Source organism: Engystomops pustulosus, chromosome 2, assembly GCF_040894005.1.
Source record: "Engystomops pustulosus chromosome 2, aEngPut4.maternal, whole genome shotgun sequence".
Taxonomy (NCBI): Eukaryota; Metazoa; Chordata; class Amphibia; order Anura; family Leptodactylidae; genus Engystomops; species Engystomops pustulosus.
In genome coordinates this window covers 151,867,213-151,883,544 of record NC_092412.1, presented here as the reverse complement: position 1 = coordinate 151,883,544, position 16,332 = coordinate 151,867,213, and the positions used below count along the sequence as shown (strand labels likewise).

The 16,332-nt window shown below is 39.0% G+C and overlaps 1 protein-coding gene across 1 annotated transcript; it reads right to left on the bottom strand.

Moving 5' to 3' along the window:
• Positions 1-5,920: 5,920 nt before the first annotated feature.
• STX12 (syntaxin 12) lies at positions 5,921-15,489 on the bottom strand. Its single transcript, XM_072136916.1, has 9 exons — positions 15,281-15,489; positions 12,514-12,583; positions 12,324-12,423; positions 11,761-11,898; positions 10,504-10,547; positions 9,524-9,629; positions 9,089-9,161; positions 8,131-8,213; positions 5,921-6,710 (listed from the first exon to the last, which is right to left on the bottom strand). Exons 1-9 carry the CDS (start codon positions 15,375-15,377, stop codon positions 6,615-6,617), a joined length of 807 nt encoding a protein of 268 aa, XP_071993017.1. The 5' UTR covers positions 15,378-15,489; the 3' UTR covers positions 5,921-6,614.
• Between the last annotated feature and the right edge of the window lie 843 nt (positions 15,490-16,332).

Genomic DNA, 16,332 nt, shown 5'->3' with positions numbered 1-16,332 from the left:
TGTGTGAGGCCTGAGAAGACCCTACATTTATTTCTGTGAATAATTATTGGGATCAGCCCGGCTTCAGATACAAAAAGAGAGTAACCGCAAGAGTTACTTGTCTGAATAGATCCACACCTGCAGCTGGGAACTATGGATGGTTCATGATGGATGCCATGAAAAGAATTAGTGTAGGAGAGGACTCTCATAAAGCAGCTACTGAAGAGAAGTACAAGTGTAAAGGACATCTACCATCAGCTTACCTGATGCAAAAATTATAAAAACACAGTGCAGCACACTTCCATACCACAGGAGCTAACACCACAGTCCGAGACCGATCCAACAAGTCCCACTTTAAACAATAAAAAAAAGAAGTATAAAAAAACTCTGACCGGAGCTCCCAATGATTCCAATACGGCTTCTTCCCGGAAGAACCTGAGAGCAGCGAAATCCAGGGTCAGGCGAGCGAGTGGAGCTGGCGTCCCGTTTTGTATACTGTTTTATGCGCATTTTAAACATACTCTTGAGAGTATAACTTTTAAGAATAAAATCCAAGGTTTTAAGAACATACTATGCAATTTGGTGCCTACTTTCTCTTTTAGTTTTTGCTACCACACTGTTTAGAGAGTTTAAGCAGAAAACTGCACCTTAAGGACGTTCTAAATAGTGACCTACATCTTGTTTCAAAACTTTCCTCATCGGTAGAATATAATTGAAGATCTTTGAAGGAATTTTGAACAACAGCCGTATTGGAATCATTGGGAGCTCCGGTCAGAGGTTTTTTTATACTCCTTTCTTTATAGCTCACCTGATGTAGATGATGATTATCCCCCTAAAGATGCAGCCTTTTTTTATTTTTCGCTCTACATAGACATGTAACTTTTTATTTTCCTGTGAAGTGAGTGTATGAGGGCTTATTTCTGCATAACAAATTAAACTTTGCAGTGATAGTATTTATGCTTGGTATATATGGGAAAAATTCCAATTTCTTTCTTTTCTTCTTTTTTACGACTTTCACAGTGCACTTCAAATAACACCTCTACTTTATTCTATGGTTGCGATCACAGGAATACTAGATTTGTACAGGTTTTATTATGTTTTAATACATTTGGAAAAATTAAAACCTTGTGTATGAAAATAAAATAGTTTTGCCCTCTCCTTACACTAATAAATTTTTCATACTTTGCTGTACCGAGCTGTGTAATGTGTCATTTTTTTTTGCAAGATGTGTTGAAGTTTTCATTGCTACCATTTTGAGGACTGCACAACCTTTTGATCACTTTTTGTTTTTATTTAGTGAAAAGGTAGCGGTTTGGACATTTTAAGTGCTATTTTCCATTATGGGGTTCAACCCTTGGTATAACTGTTATTTATGATTTATTTTATTTCTACCAGTTCTAGGAAAAAGGGAGGGATTTGAACTTTAAGTTTTTAACCCTAGGTTGTCAGTATATGGGCGTTTACAGTATGGCAGTATATGGGGGTTTTCCACATCATCTATTACAATGTGCAAATCGCACATTGTAATATATGTGCTAAAACGTGATGGCATAGGGTATTTGTATGACCAGAGGCTGTCATGGCAACAGATTGCCACTCCCCAATGACATCACAGTGAGCGATGAGTTGTTGTGATCATGCACATGGTAAGATCAATAAGACAACATATGGTTAAAGTACCCTAGGGGGTCTGAAAATAGTAAAATGGCTATCACCGTTCATGGGCAATAGCAGTGAGTGTTTACTGCAATATGCAGCAAACCCGGCGTCTGCATGACGAGGGTTCAAACCCCGGGGATTGGTCTTAGATTCATTGCTTAGTCAAACTTTTACTAAAATCCTAAAGCTAGGGTCAGAACTCACCTCAATATCTCAGACCCCTTCCACATGGCCCGGTTTACTAGACAGGGTTGCCCTTTATTCCTGCTCCTATTCGCCCTGGCTATTGAGCCCCTTGCGGTGGCAATCCATTAGTCTATTGGTATTCAGGGTATTACTTGCAGCGGGCTCCTAAGACCAGGGGGGATTTGCTGCCTTGGAAATGTACTCTCTGGCGGGCGCTCTGATGTAGTGCTCACTAACCTTCTCTAAAGGTATAAATCGACTACCGATGTACACCTCCCACTGTACACAATTGCTTTGTGCTGATGTAGGGCATAATCCTTTGTCAAGTCTACCACTCCGCCTCCTCCATTTCCCTGTAATATTTTCTCTTCAAGAATGGACTATGGGTGGAGGTGTTGCGGTGAAGATCCTGACCCAGATTCTGTCTAATAAAACTGAATTGCTGTCCTTTGATGAACTTAAAGTGAAATTTGAGTTGCCACTAATATCTTCTTTCCACTACTCTCAATTTGGACATGCTTTTCAGGTACAATTAGGCTCTATCAGTATCACAGTACAATTTACAAAACTGGAAGAGTTGTTGGGCTGCCCGAATTGCCCTAAACCTTTCACCCAGTCCTATTCCTTCTTGCAATCTCAGGGCTGCTGCCCCTTTGATAATGCTTTACTATGCTGGAAAGATGACATCTCTGAGAGAAGTTGTAATCTTTCATTGATGACTGCTAGGGACCTCCTGATTAAATCTAAGTTTCTTCATTGTATATACTACACCCATGCAAAAATATGTTGTGTTGGTGCTTTGGTTAATGATTTGTGTTTCTGTTGTCAGGCTGTATGTGGTCCTGTCCTAGGCTTTTACATTGTATGTGGCCCGGTTTATATCCAGAAGTTAATTATAATGTACTGGAGCCAGCTCATCAATTAATTTGTCTTCCATAATTGTACAGTATACATTAACAGATCTTGCCCACAAAGGTTTGATTCCATCTATGGGCGATGGCATGCGACTCCCCAGACTACTCGATAATCGTCTGCTTCCTTTAACCCCTTAACGACTTGGCTCTTTTTAGTTTTTTCTCATCCATTTTTCACTCCCCACCTTCAAAACTCTATAACTTTTATTTTTCCATGTAAAGAGCTAGCTGTATGAAGGCTTGTTTTCTGTGTAACAAATTGCACTTCATAGTGACTGTATTTAATATCCCATGCCATGTACTGGGAAGTGGTAAAAAAATTCCAAATACAGTGAAAATGGTGAAAAAGCATTTGCGCAGTTTTCTTGTGGGCTTGGATTTTACTGCTTTCACTGTGCAGTGACATGTCTACTTTATTCTTTGGGTCCATGCGATCACAGGAATACCAAATATAATATAGTATAGGTTTTATGTTTTCATAAATTTGCAAAAACTAAAACCTCTTGTACAAAAATATTTTTTTTCCATCTTCTGGCTCTAATACTTCTTCATACTTCAGTGTACGTAGCTGTGGATTTAATTTTTTGCAACTTTTGATGTTTTTAATGCTACCATTTTTAGGACTGTGCTACCTTTCAATCACTTTTTATAGAATTTTTTTATATTTTTTAAAATAGCAAAAGTGCAATTTTCGACTTCGGGCGCTATTTTACGTTACGGGGTTAAACACGGTGAAAACCGTTATTTTGATTAGGTATTGCCGCGTCCAAAAATGCCCAATGTGTTTATGACTTTTGCTGTTTATTTATATTTATATCAGTTCTAGGGAAAGGGGGGTGATTTGAATTTTTAGGGTTTTTTTTTTTCATTTTATTTAAAAAAATTTTTTTAATTTTTACTATTTTTCAGACTCCATAGGGCACTTTAACCCTAGATTGTCTGATCGATCCTACCATATACTGCCATACTACAGTATGGCAGTATATGGGGATCTCCTTCCTCTCCGGTTGTGGAGAGGGCTCAATCCGTGATCCCTCTCCATGCATCGGGACCCGACGAACGCCGTGCAATTATGGCACGCGTCGGTAAGGGGTTTTTAAGATGCTGTGTATGGGGGGGGGGAATGAATGAATGTGTGTTTGCATGTCTGTCTGTGTTCTTTGTCTATGCGGATGTTCTAACTAATTTGCATAATTTTTTAGCGAAGTAGTCACAAAAAGATAAGTGTGGATTCTGCATTGAATATGATACTGTGATTTTTCTTATTTTCCACTCCCAAACGCTGTTCGCAAAAACGAGACACTGCACTGTTATTTTGTTTGCATGTACGTTTGATGTTTTGCTATAAAGTTCAAAGCTCATAAAATGTAAAAAATGTTTTGAATAATTGTATTGAATTTATGAAAAATGGAATTATAGAATGAGAAAACTTGGCCTTTAAAAATATATACAACATCCTTAATCCCTTCCCGCCAAGGTCCTTTTTGCGTTTCCATATTTTACTCTCCATCTTCAAAAATCTAGAACTTTATTTTTCCTTGTAAAAAGCAGTATGATGGCCTGTTTTATGCTTAACAAATTGCACTTTATAGTGACAGTATTTAATAGTCCATGCCTTGTACTGGGAAGCAGGAAAAAAAAAAAATCGGAATGCAGTGAAAATGATGAAAAAACTAATTTGTGCCGTATTATGGCTTTCACTGTGCACCCCAAACGACATGTCTACTTTATTCTTTGGGACGGTGCAATTACGATTTAATTGTGTCCAAGATGGCGGCGCCCACTCGCTGCCAGGATTTAAATGCCTCCGGCAAAGCTTTAAGGGTTTACCTACAATAGGCACCCTCTCCATCTTGTATGGATTGGGCTCAGCCCATGAGCCCTCTATATAACCCCACAGCCGACCTGTGACGTACTAGTACGTCACATGTTGGTAAGAGGTTAAAATACTTACATTTCCTACATTGATCATGGAATGGAAGTCAAAGTGCTCAATGGGATATCTTGCTTTGACAGATACCTTTAAGAAACTGGCTCACCTTCAGATGACCAAGAATGATGCTTTAAAAGTTCTACCATCAAAATCAAGCCAAACTGTGGTAATCTTATAAAAATAAGTTTTCCATAATGGGATAAGGAATACCACTCCTGTTTTAGGTACCTTGTACGGCAGCTCCCTTGACATCAAGCATGACCTTCAGGAAGCCAAGACAAGGCGGCTTTGATAGGTAGTCACCATAAGGAGTACTTTTACTTTCTTGACCCTAGTCACAAGCCTCTCACTCAGCCAAACCAGTCCCCTACACTTTACTGAAGAGTCCCAACCAGGTCGAAACTGTGCTGTCTACAAATAGGAATCTTTTCCTTCTGGAATACATATACTGGTTTGGTTTTAATCCATGTCATTAGGCTTCCGAAAGTTCATGCTTGACGTCAAGGCCACTAAAAGAGGTATGGTTTTCCTTATCCTGTCCTGGATAGTTGCATATTGTCCTAGAATTCCATAGTGGAGCGCCAGAGGCTAGAAGTCGCCACATACCAACTAGTTGGCCTTAATTGGCAGTCTACGTAAAGAGAACTCTTACTTCCCTACTGTATGTTTTCAGGACAAAAGGGGGCTCTGGGAACTGCCCTAGTAAATGTTGATTTTAGAAGGATGGAGGGCAATTGATAACAAATATAAGAAGTTTACCAGAGTCACTGCAGCTGGATATATAAGCAAGTGCCCCTGGTTTATCCATGCCTGATTTTGAAGGTAGATTTCCTTTGACCGTTTCCCTGCAGAGCCTTCTACAGGGAAAATTAAGCATTGAAATCAATGGACCTTCAAGAAAGCTATCTATATAGTGCCAAGACCAGGACCGAACCCTGTGAGTCCAAATATGGAACCCATACATAACAGCTGCGGTGGAGTCAGACAGGAAGTCCTAGCATCACATTTCTCTGATACAAGGACTCTCTGTCCACTGCAGTGTGTGCAGTCCGTGGGGTCTTGCCTGCACACAAATCAGTTTCCATGGCATGATTATGTGCAGTGGGCCTTATTCTGAACATTTTAGAGGAATGTTGGAATAAACGATAGATAAAAAGAACCCAAAAATAATCTAAGGGAACCAAAATATATGGCAAATCAACTTTACTTCAGGCTGCACATAAACTAAATAAAACACAGAAAGGATATATCCTTGTTTAATAGGTTTTTTTTTATTAATTCCTATACATATGTAATTCCATTCTTCTGAGTGGTCTATCAACATCATAAAGTAGAAAGAAAGTTAATGAGACAAAGTATATACAAGAAAACCACATATTATTGTGTATACATATAGCACACACATGTCATAAGAATAACCCACTACTGTCCAATGAGTAGAAAATATTGCTGGGTCCTTTTAGTCACTACTGGTACAAGCCTATGAAACACAGATAAAGCAAGATATTTTATGTACAATCTAAGGGCAGGCACCAAAAGGAAATAAGTTTGGGGGAGCTTGTGCAGATCAATACGCGAGACAGTGTGTAGTAAGGGCTGATCGACAGCCCGGAAAAGACAGCAGCTGAATGAAATATTAGTGTAGTGTCAGAAAAACCCAAGTCCTAATGTGCTATGGGATGCTGTAAAAAATTGAACCGTTACCAAGTCAGCTGCATAGATAAATAACTAGGAATTCTTGGTAATGTAAATGTACCTTTTGAGCATCACCTTCATACTGTTCAACTTTTTTTTGCTAATCTCCAATTTTACCAAATGCAGTCCCTCTACATTAACTTTAGGTGGACATTTTGCACACTAGAAAGTCCGTATTTGCAGACGTGTGGGAGACATGATGAAAAAACTTGGGCTTTCAATTAATTGGACATGTTAAGACATATAGATCAGGACTTCACAGAAAACCATATGATAATAGCCAGAATAACTGCTACAATAGCAAGGACAAGGGTTAGGATGCAAATCTTCTTCCGTGACTTTTTCTAAAGGAGAAAGACAAAAATGAAGGTTATTTATCATACACCTACAAATCTTTTTTTCTTTTCACAAAACAGCAATGTCATATATTGCCAGTATAGTTCTGTTTATGGGTGTTGGCAGGGGAAATGCAGTCATACAACCAAATACTATCCTAACTACTGGCTGACCAACTAAAATCAGGTTTTCAACCCTAATTTCTTGTTACAAGATTATCTTTACTCTCAAAAACTATGCAATCTTTACATTCAGAAAAATCACGATCTTAGCGGTTTCTGTAATTTAGTACAAAAAAAAACCCTTGTAAAGTTAAATACCAATTACAGATTCTGGGATTTCTTGATCTCCTATGCAAGCAATAATACCCAAAATGTTCTGACCACAAATCTAAAGGGAGTACACAGTCTATAAACCGCTCTAAAAGTCTTTCAATCAATTGAATTCTGTAGCTAGGGGATAATGGGGAAACAGACAGAAAAGAGGTAGATAAGTCTCATGTTTCATTGCACCATGACAGAGAAGGGCAGCCAGCCAGAAAAAGGTTCATGGCCATACTGTGGTATAGCCTCCCAGCTCCATATGAAGATGGAAATGGTGAGGAGCCCTCATCTCCAAAGGGAGATTAAAGCACATGGTCATGTACATTTACGGTGGATTCACATTTCACGAAGCAATTTTGGCTTATGGCCACAAAATACAGATAGTTTTTCTCTTCCTGGCTTAAAAGATGCCTTACTGAGCCATTCCTTTCAATGGCCTTTTTCAACTTTTCTTCCACTGATCCAATGTTGTCAGGGAACAAAATAGGGACAGGCTCAAAATTATTTTCCTTTCCCACTGAGCAGAACTGCGTTGAAAAAAACTGAAGTGTGAAAAAGCACTTTGGAAAGAATGGTTTAGTAAGGCATCAGTGATGAGAAAACAAATCTGTACTTGTCCACAAGCCAAAATGGCCATGCTCAGCAATCTCCGTCAGCTCCATAGAGATGAACGGAGCAGAACGGTCATGTGCGGCTGTCAGCTTCATTACTCTCCAGGAGCGACAATGGATCTGACTGAGGGAGCTGTGACTCCAGGCCCCCCCTCTCCTGGGCAGGCCCATGAATAGTGTCACAGTAAACTGCCCTGCTGGCACTTATAAAAAGTGCAAAGAGCACAGTTCTTTACAGCAACTAATGTACTACACATTGGCTTCACAGTGACCTCAGGACCAAAAAATAAAGTCAAGATGTACTGCCGCTGCAACTGAAAAACACTCACTGCCCAGTAGGTATAGTTTTTTGGGTTTTTTTTAATGGAAGAATGTAACACATTTGCAACACTAAACCAATGATCCACAAAAACCTACTGGTGTTTACTGTCTCAAATGCAGCTAACAGTCTCCATCTCAGGATTGCAGTTCAGTCATACGTAATTGGTACTTACCTGGTAATATGCTGCCCTCTGTAACTGCTCAGTTCCTCTTTCTACATGAACTTCTGCACTTTCAACATTGGCTTCTATACTATCTGTAATAAGAAAAAATAGATTTGTATTATGTTTTTTGTTTAACCTCGTAATGAACACCATATCAGGTTTTTATGGCTGTCATTAAGGGTATTACTTTTGATGAAACCTCTTTCTTCTCGTCAGGAGAAGATTGAAGAATTCTGCTGCTGGCACTGGGTAGTGTTATCACAGCCCAGGCTCAGAACTAATACTAACTGAAGCCCTGGGCTTCCTGTAGCATCGTTCTATTAAGCCACATGCCTACCAACATAGGCTAAAAAAAAAAACTATATAGGAGTATTTAATCCATATGAATAAAAAAATTAAAAGAACAATGCCATAATTAAAAATCATCCATCTCATCAATAATTTTATTAACTGCAGTCAAAAAGCTTGGAGTCAGATTTGCCCTCTTTCCCCACGTACACTGCACAGAAACAACTGTGTGATATGTGATGCACCGGTCAGGCTCACTGATTAAAATGAACATACGCGTCAGGTATCCCTGTGTCCCAAAATGCTTGATATTTCAAAATATAAAAATTGTTGTCCAAATCAACACTTTTTTTGCTACACATAATAAATTTAAAAAATTTTTTTTTATCAAAATGTCACACAGTCCCCAAAGGGTTAGCATTGAAAACATTAGCTTATCCTGCAAAAAAATGACAGACACCTTGTACAGCTTCTGGATAGCGAAGTATGAAAAAGTTATTGGCATCAGAAGATACAAGGTTTTACTTTCTTTAAGATCTATAAAAACCTAATTAAATCTACTCTATATAAATTTGTAGTGTAGTTCAATTATTATTTGATGATATAATTAGTAAGTATAGCATTAATTGTAGCAGTCTTCCTACGTGAGGCAATAAGGTTAGAAGTGAAGGATTTTTACCTATCATCTCTCCTTGGTCGTGAATCATAACTGCCAAATCTTTGAAGATCTGATTCACATCAAGAATATCTGCCTGTAAGGAGGAAGCATACAAAGCTTTGATGTATGACATCTATAGCTATACAACACAAAATGATACACAAAATTAAAGTGTGTTTCCAGTTCACTATATCAGATGTTAAAGAACTACAAATGGGACATTTACATAGCAAAACATTACCCAGCAGTCCCCATATCTAAACACTTTTGTCCAGATACCAGAAAAGGATGTGGCTCCATACATAATGGTAATGCTTGGAGAACTCTTCTCAGGACCTTGGAAGCACCTTGGGGAGAGCTAAGTAACCCTTTATTATATAAATACCCATGAAAAAAGCCTTTTTAAATCCATGAACAATAATACATATTAAATATACAATACATAAAGATTCTCACTTCTAGTTTCTGAATTGCACTCTCTCTCTCTTTTATAAGCTCCAAGTCCTGTTCAGTGATTCCAAGATCTTCCTCTTGGCTTTGCATTTGGTTCCAATCTTCATTACTTTACGCAAATAAAGATGAAGCAAAGAAAATGTATTAATATAATAAGTGTGCATATATCTGTCAAGACATGAGAACCCTTATCTGAAGGATGCATGCCATGAAGCTGCAGAGGAGAGAAACTAACCTGGCTGTAATGTGGGGGATTCAGGGTTTTTATCTAGTATCATGTATGGCCAAATGTTAGACTTCTCACCAACTATTCAAATAAAATTGGACGACGATATGGGCCTTCTCACAGCTGAGCAGAGGTTTGTTTATATGGCAACGCTTTGCAAAATGAGTATACTGCAAGAGCGGAGCAGGCTTCGAAACCAAGGGTAAACACCTAGGACCTGGTTCTGTAAACCTGGGCAAAAACCCATTCAACAACCGTTTGTAAAATGTGAAGTAGAGATATGAAATGTTAAGCTTCTGAAAGTGACAGGAAGACCTCTAAAGTAGAGGAGACTTGGGAGCAGGGCCCATTGTCAGCTCTTGCAAGATGGTTCTTCATTTCTATTGTTTTGTTTCCTGTAATGTCCTATTATTTTGGATATGTACCCCATGAAATATCTGTCACATGCCTGTGATGGTGCAAACCTCCCAACATTATATGAACATCACTATCAAAAAATTTCATATATATTTGAACTCTTCCATTTACGCATAAACGGGCCCTTTAGAAGTTTAACAAACCTCGTTAGTCCTCTTCCAAAAACAGCTCCCCAACTTACTATGGTTTGGGCTATTGGTATTGCAGATTAGCTGTATAAAGATGAATTGAGCTAAGTTGCAATACCACGCACGCACAGTCAAGAGAGGATCTGTATTTGAAAGGTAGCAGCCACCTCCAGACAACCCCTTTAAATGTAGTGTATCCTTGGTGTACTTACTTGTCAAATGAGACGAGTGGTTCTTCCTTCTGCCTCTCATCACCCTAAAGAAAAAGAAGTCAATAACTGCCTTACGTTATTTCAGTTTACAAGCGATGCAGTTGATAGAACACTGGTTTTCTAGCAACATCAATACTTATTCATAATTACTCCTTAACAACATTGCTGCACAGCTATAAATCTTTTCAAAATAAAAGCATGCAAGGAAAAATCTCTTAAGTCATTTAGAAAAGTGAAGTTTTATTGTGAGCCCCTTTATTTAGTACAAGATTGTTTTATATAGAGATACACAAATATGGGAAATGAAAAGTGTTATGTCTGACACTGGCTGACCACACTGCCGGGCACCAAATTCTGTGTATCATATTGATATATGATGCAGAGTTCCTGCTTCCTCGATATGGAGAATAATTTCCAATGTAGTTCAGGTTCAATACACAGCAGATTTCTATAACTTATCATTGGGTTCTTCATCTCACCATTGCTTGACGGACAAAAACTGCAGTGTGAATCAGCAATAAAAGTTCTCTGACTGATACAGATGTGAACAGAGCCTTAAAAGGAAACTTCCGATGAATATTTTACTATAAGATGTAGAGCTAATGGCGGATTGCTCCAGTCTGCCTCTTCCCTAACTCTATTTTAGTAATGTGTAAATTAACAGCAGAGGCTACTGGGGCAAGTACTAGCCTGGACAGCCACTAGGAGCTAAGCTACTCTACGCCCCAGTAGCCACTGCAATTAGTTTACATATTACTAAAAAAAAAATTTTTAACAAGTTAGATAAGGTTCCAGGATTATTAAATTACAAATCAGGGTAGAGGCAGGAGCAATCTACCATCAGATCCACTTCTCATAGTAGATTCCTCATGGTAAGTTTCCTTTAAGACCAGACAACAAAATTGTTAATTTAGGTGTCATGCAGCAACCTCTTGGTTTTTGTAAGTGCCATTTCAAATAATAGCCTAGAACAAACTGAATCATGTAGGTGAATTACATCCACAGAAGAGGCATTTATTGTAAACTGTGATGCTACCAGCCCCCATGATCTAGTATTGCAACATGAGGCCTAAAAGGCTATTGGTAGCTTGGTCTTTTTGTGAGCACAAGCAAAAATCCAGAAATCCCTGCTAATGGACAGACCCTCCCTTATGCAAGTACAAGAGAACTCAGCAAGAGGATGCATCTGGATACCTGTGATTTTCCATTTTTAACCAAAATCTAGACCAGTTGGCATGGTGTTAGATTTGAACTTACGGAGAGACGAGACCCGGCTCTGGCACGTGCTACGGTCTCCTTCTCCTTCTCTGACACTTGTCTCTGGACTGCTTGGAAATGGTTAAGTGCAGCAGAAAAATCATTCATAAGACGCTCTTTCTGCAATTTCTGCTGACGCTATAAGAAAGATAAAACATTAAAATATTAAAATGCAAAGAACCACACTGAGAAAGATCTAAATAGAGGGAAAAGCAAAGAACTTTCAGATAAAGTTGTACCATTAGATCCCTCTACTCTACCGGTAAGCAGCCTATTTTGCCAAAAAAGGGGGAATGTAGTGTTATATGACAAATTCATGTGATACAAAGTTAGCCATTTCTCACATCTATGATGCCCATTTATCTTTAATGAACCGGACTTCTGGTGCTTAGGAGACAAACCTGTTAAAGTGGTTCTCCAACTCTGACAATTATTGGACTATCTTTAGGATAATTTATTAAAGGGGTCTGCCCATGATAGAAAGTTCTCAAATTTTAATCCTAATCTTTTTTAGTAATTTGGGGCAATTTTAGTCTGAAATGTAATTAAAAGGGATGCATTACCTGCTCTGTGGGTGACAAAGGAGTGGGAACAGATGCAAGATCCTTCAAATAAGTGTTAGTTTCCTTAGCCAATACATTGGTGGAATGCTGAATCTGTTGGCTGTAAACAAGCACAGGTTACATTTCAAAATTTCCGCCTAGTGCTACTTACATTCTTTAAAATAATACATTATTACAACCGATAACTTACAGGTTCTGTTGGAGTTTACTTGAGTCTTTACTGGTTCCAAGTTGATTCAACAAGGTCCGAATCTGAGCAGCTAAATGGATATCAAAGAACAAGATGAAATACATTAAGACAAATTCTAATATAGTGGTGGGTTACGGGTGCTTTTTTGTACCCATATTATGGAAACAACAACACAGACAATGAAAATTGGCTAGGATCCGTCCAATTTTTGAACACAGGGTTGCATTAATGTTATACTTTTTAGTGGATCAGTGTCCATATGGCTGTCTAATGGTCTGCGCGACCCAGGGCTGTTTAGTCAGCAAGTCAAACTTCCGACTTCAACTGCACAGTCATGAGTGTACAAGCATTCCTTCCCAGTGCCTTTTTCCTCTGATCTGTAGCTAAGAGACTTCACTACTGAGCAAGTACATAAAGTGATGCACACACTCATCTCAACTAAAGCCACGAGTTGTGGTCTGTGTCCAATGAGCACTTCTATTAATAATAATGTTTCACATGGGATCTGCACCTTATTGTCTGCTCTGAATACAGTATTTGGTAGCTGGAATAGTATTATTACTATACTGTGGTATTCATATTAGTTGCTGCATTTAGGGTGGTGGATACTGATGCGTCACATTAAAGTTGAGGCCCTCAAACCAAGTGCCGAGAGAGCAGGGGTAAGGTGTGATGTGCACCTGGACACTGTAACATCCTATGGATCTGCAGAATATCTGCCTCAGAGACTTCATGGCTAATTAGCATAATTGTAACATTTTATTTTACAAGGAAGGAGGCCATGGATAACAAATATAAGGTTGCCACAGTCACGGTACCTGGATTTATGAGTTAGTGTGCCTGTTTTGTCATGTTTTATTTTGAAGGATTTCCTTTAATGAGAAAAGGGAAGAAAGTGGGAAAGTTGCATGGCCCTCCAGGGTCCACATAGGGAAGGTTTAGCAACATTGAGTATGTCCTAGATGAAAATTAAAAAAAAAATAAAAATCTCCTTGCGCCCGAAAGTCCCACTGCCTAAATAGACCCCTGTGGAGGGAATGATGGGTTTCCTGGGACAGGAAAAATAGGTTATGTAAAAAGTAATGGGTATAGACCATCTGCATGCATACATTTGGATGGTAATTTTTCCTAGAAATCTCCGTCAAGTTCCTCGGAAACCAGACCCCAAGGTATTTAACACTAATTTGTGACTTCTTAAAGTTGGCTGAGGTCGGCATACTTTAGCAGTGCTATATCTCTTTCTTAATTTGCTGTTGTGATACATGTCTTTTTTTCCCTTTTTGTCTCTGTTTTGCAGGGTTTTTTGCAACTTTTTTGTTGCATTTATGGAACGAAGCATGGTGTCATGCTCTACAAAGAGCCGCAAAAAATTTTGGAAAGATACATTTAGGAACACCGCAACAGACACACCCACTGGCTAACTTCTTTAGACCCTTGCATATTGCAAAAATGCACCCAAAAAAAAGAAAGCTGTCCCCCATAGATTTTAATAAAGAAAATTGTGGTCTTTCTATTGACATCAGCGACACAAGAATCTCTTGATGACCATCACAGGAACCCTACTGTCCCAATGGAGGAAGATACTAAAGGTAGAGTCCCACCCAATCATTTGTGCTATATCTTGTGGAATATGATAAAAATATATTTTTAACAGCCAATTAATTTCCTGGTGTAGGAATTACTGTGTTATTGGAGAACTGGCCAAAACTACTACTGTAGCTATAAACCTCTTTAAAATTGTGCAGGTATAGAATAAATACCAACAATGTGATATGGGTGACTTTCCATTCCTAAAGCAAAAGGGTCTTGGAGCACTGCAAGGTACCTGACCTTGTTTATAAAGCTGTCTCTAGGCAATGCTAATTCCCATCATCAAAGTGGAGTTCATTTAAGGAAGTGAAATTAAATAATAAAAATATTCAAGCCTTTATGAAAAATCATCTCCTTTGCTTTAGTTTTTACCAGGGTCTCTTTCTTATACTATGATCAGATCTCAAAATGTCAGTGTAATTCCCTTAGAAATATATATAGTGTCATCTACAGACATATCTGCTTTCCTAAATACTTAGGTTCCCTATAATATTAACAATTCTAGTAACTTTATAATGTGTCATCTCTTATTCTACCAAGTAATAGGAATTACTGGATGTCACCAGTTTGGGTGTGTCCCTACACAGTACAATCCAATCGCTTCTGACAGTACCAGATTCTATGGGGTCATACCTTGTTGAGAAGGTTGTTAATTTATGTAGTAATCTACGGGTGGAATAACTTTATTCTATCAATACAAGATACCCCAGAGCTGTTACCTCTGTTATCTAGAATACACATGTCAGGAGATGTATTGCCCAGCCTCCGCCATAATCTACATAACCTTCACCATGTTATCTGATTTCAGCTGTGATCAGAGCTATTCTGGCATAATCATTGGTAGGTCAGACATTTCCATCATGAATAAAGCCTTGTTCTTTCACAGAAGGACACGCACAAGGCTCCAATTAGAATCACAGGACCCTTCTCTGATCACAAGGTTCCTGACCAGTGATGCAAGCAGAGGCTGTCCAGCAGATGTACAATGCAGGGGATCCAGGGATGTGGTGCCTTTCCTGCCTCACTTCCTATGCACATCCTATGCTACTAGGTGTGGATGTACAACACCGGACATTACTAGCCACAGCACAGGGCCCATGCATGTAATAACATACAGACACAGGCCCGGTGACAGATCAGATGACAGGCCACTCCATCACCAGGACAACACACTCACTGTTGTTGGTGATCCTCTGGATGTTGCCGCTGCATGTCTGGATGATGCTGTTAAAATCTCGCCCCCGGGCTGTATTGTGAGGCCACTGTCCGGACATGATGCTGACTGCTCGGCCTGGGTCTTCTCCGTCTACAGTGCCGGTCACAGAATCACTGCGCAGGCGCACAACAACGCCCGTGGGTGAGGTGACGTTATGAAAAGGCGTGGCGAATCAGCGGCTGCTGCGTGACGTGAGGTGATGCAGCCGTGAATCAGCTGATGTGTAGCGCATCATACAACACGAAGGAAGATGAATTGTCCCTCCGCATCCAGGCTTTAGTGTAATCAAAGCATTTGCTAAGAAAGCTCATTTTAACTTCATAAATAGGATAAAGCTGTGAAATTCTGATCCAGTCACATGGAAAGTTTTCCATGAGGAAAATATTTATGCAAAATAAGGGTAATTTTAAAAGTAAAGTAGTTTAGTGATAGTTATGTCTGTGTGACTTTCTTACTGCCTGTCAGGCATATATCCCAATTAATAGAAGAGTGAATGAGGTACAAAAGTGTTCATGTGGTAAGCCAGCCCCCTAGTGTGCCCAGACGGGAAAATACCCCCAACCCATACTGTTTAATGACTCCTTAATGGCCTCACATTTTCCTGTGACCTCAACCTATATAATGCCCCTTTCCTATAACACCCCACAATGCACCCCAATGTGGCCCTCAAAGTAATAATCCTGTTGCCCATTACAAATCATGTCCCTTTCCTTTATCCAGTTTTGTAACATCCCACCACACACACACACACACACAACTACCTACCAATAATAAAAAGCTTTAATAGGGACCTACAAAAAAGAGGATAAATATAAGTGAAGAGGGCTACAGAAAAGCCTCCACCTAAAATGTTATCTTTTCTTCCTCCGCTCCATTCTGGCGCAGTGAAAAAATCCATGAACACTAAACAGTTGGAAGGCTTCTCTTATGGTCATTCCTAAATTACATATTCTTTTAACCAAGACAAATACATATATGTGTTTTCAATATTTTTTTTTTTTTAACTATCACTT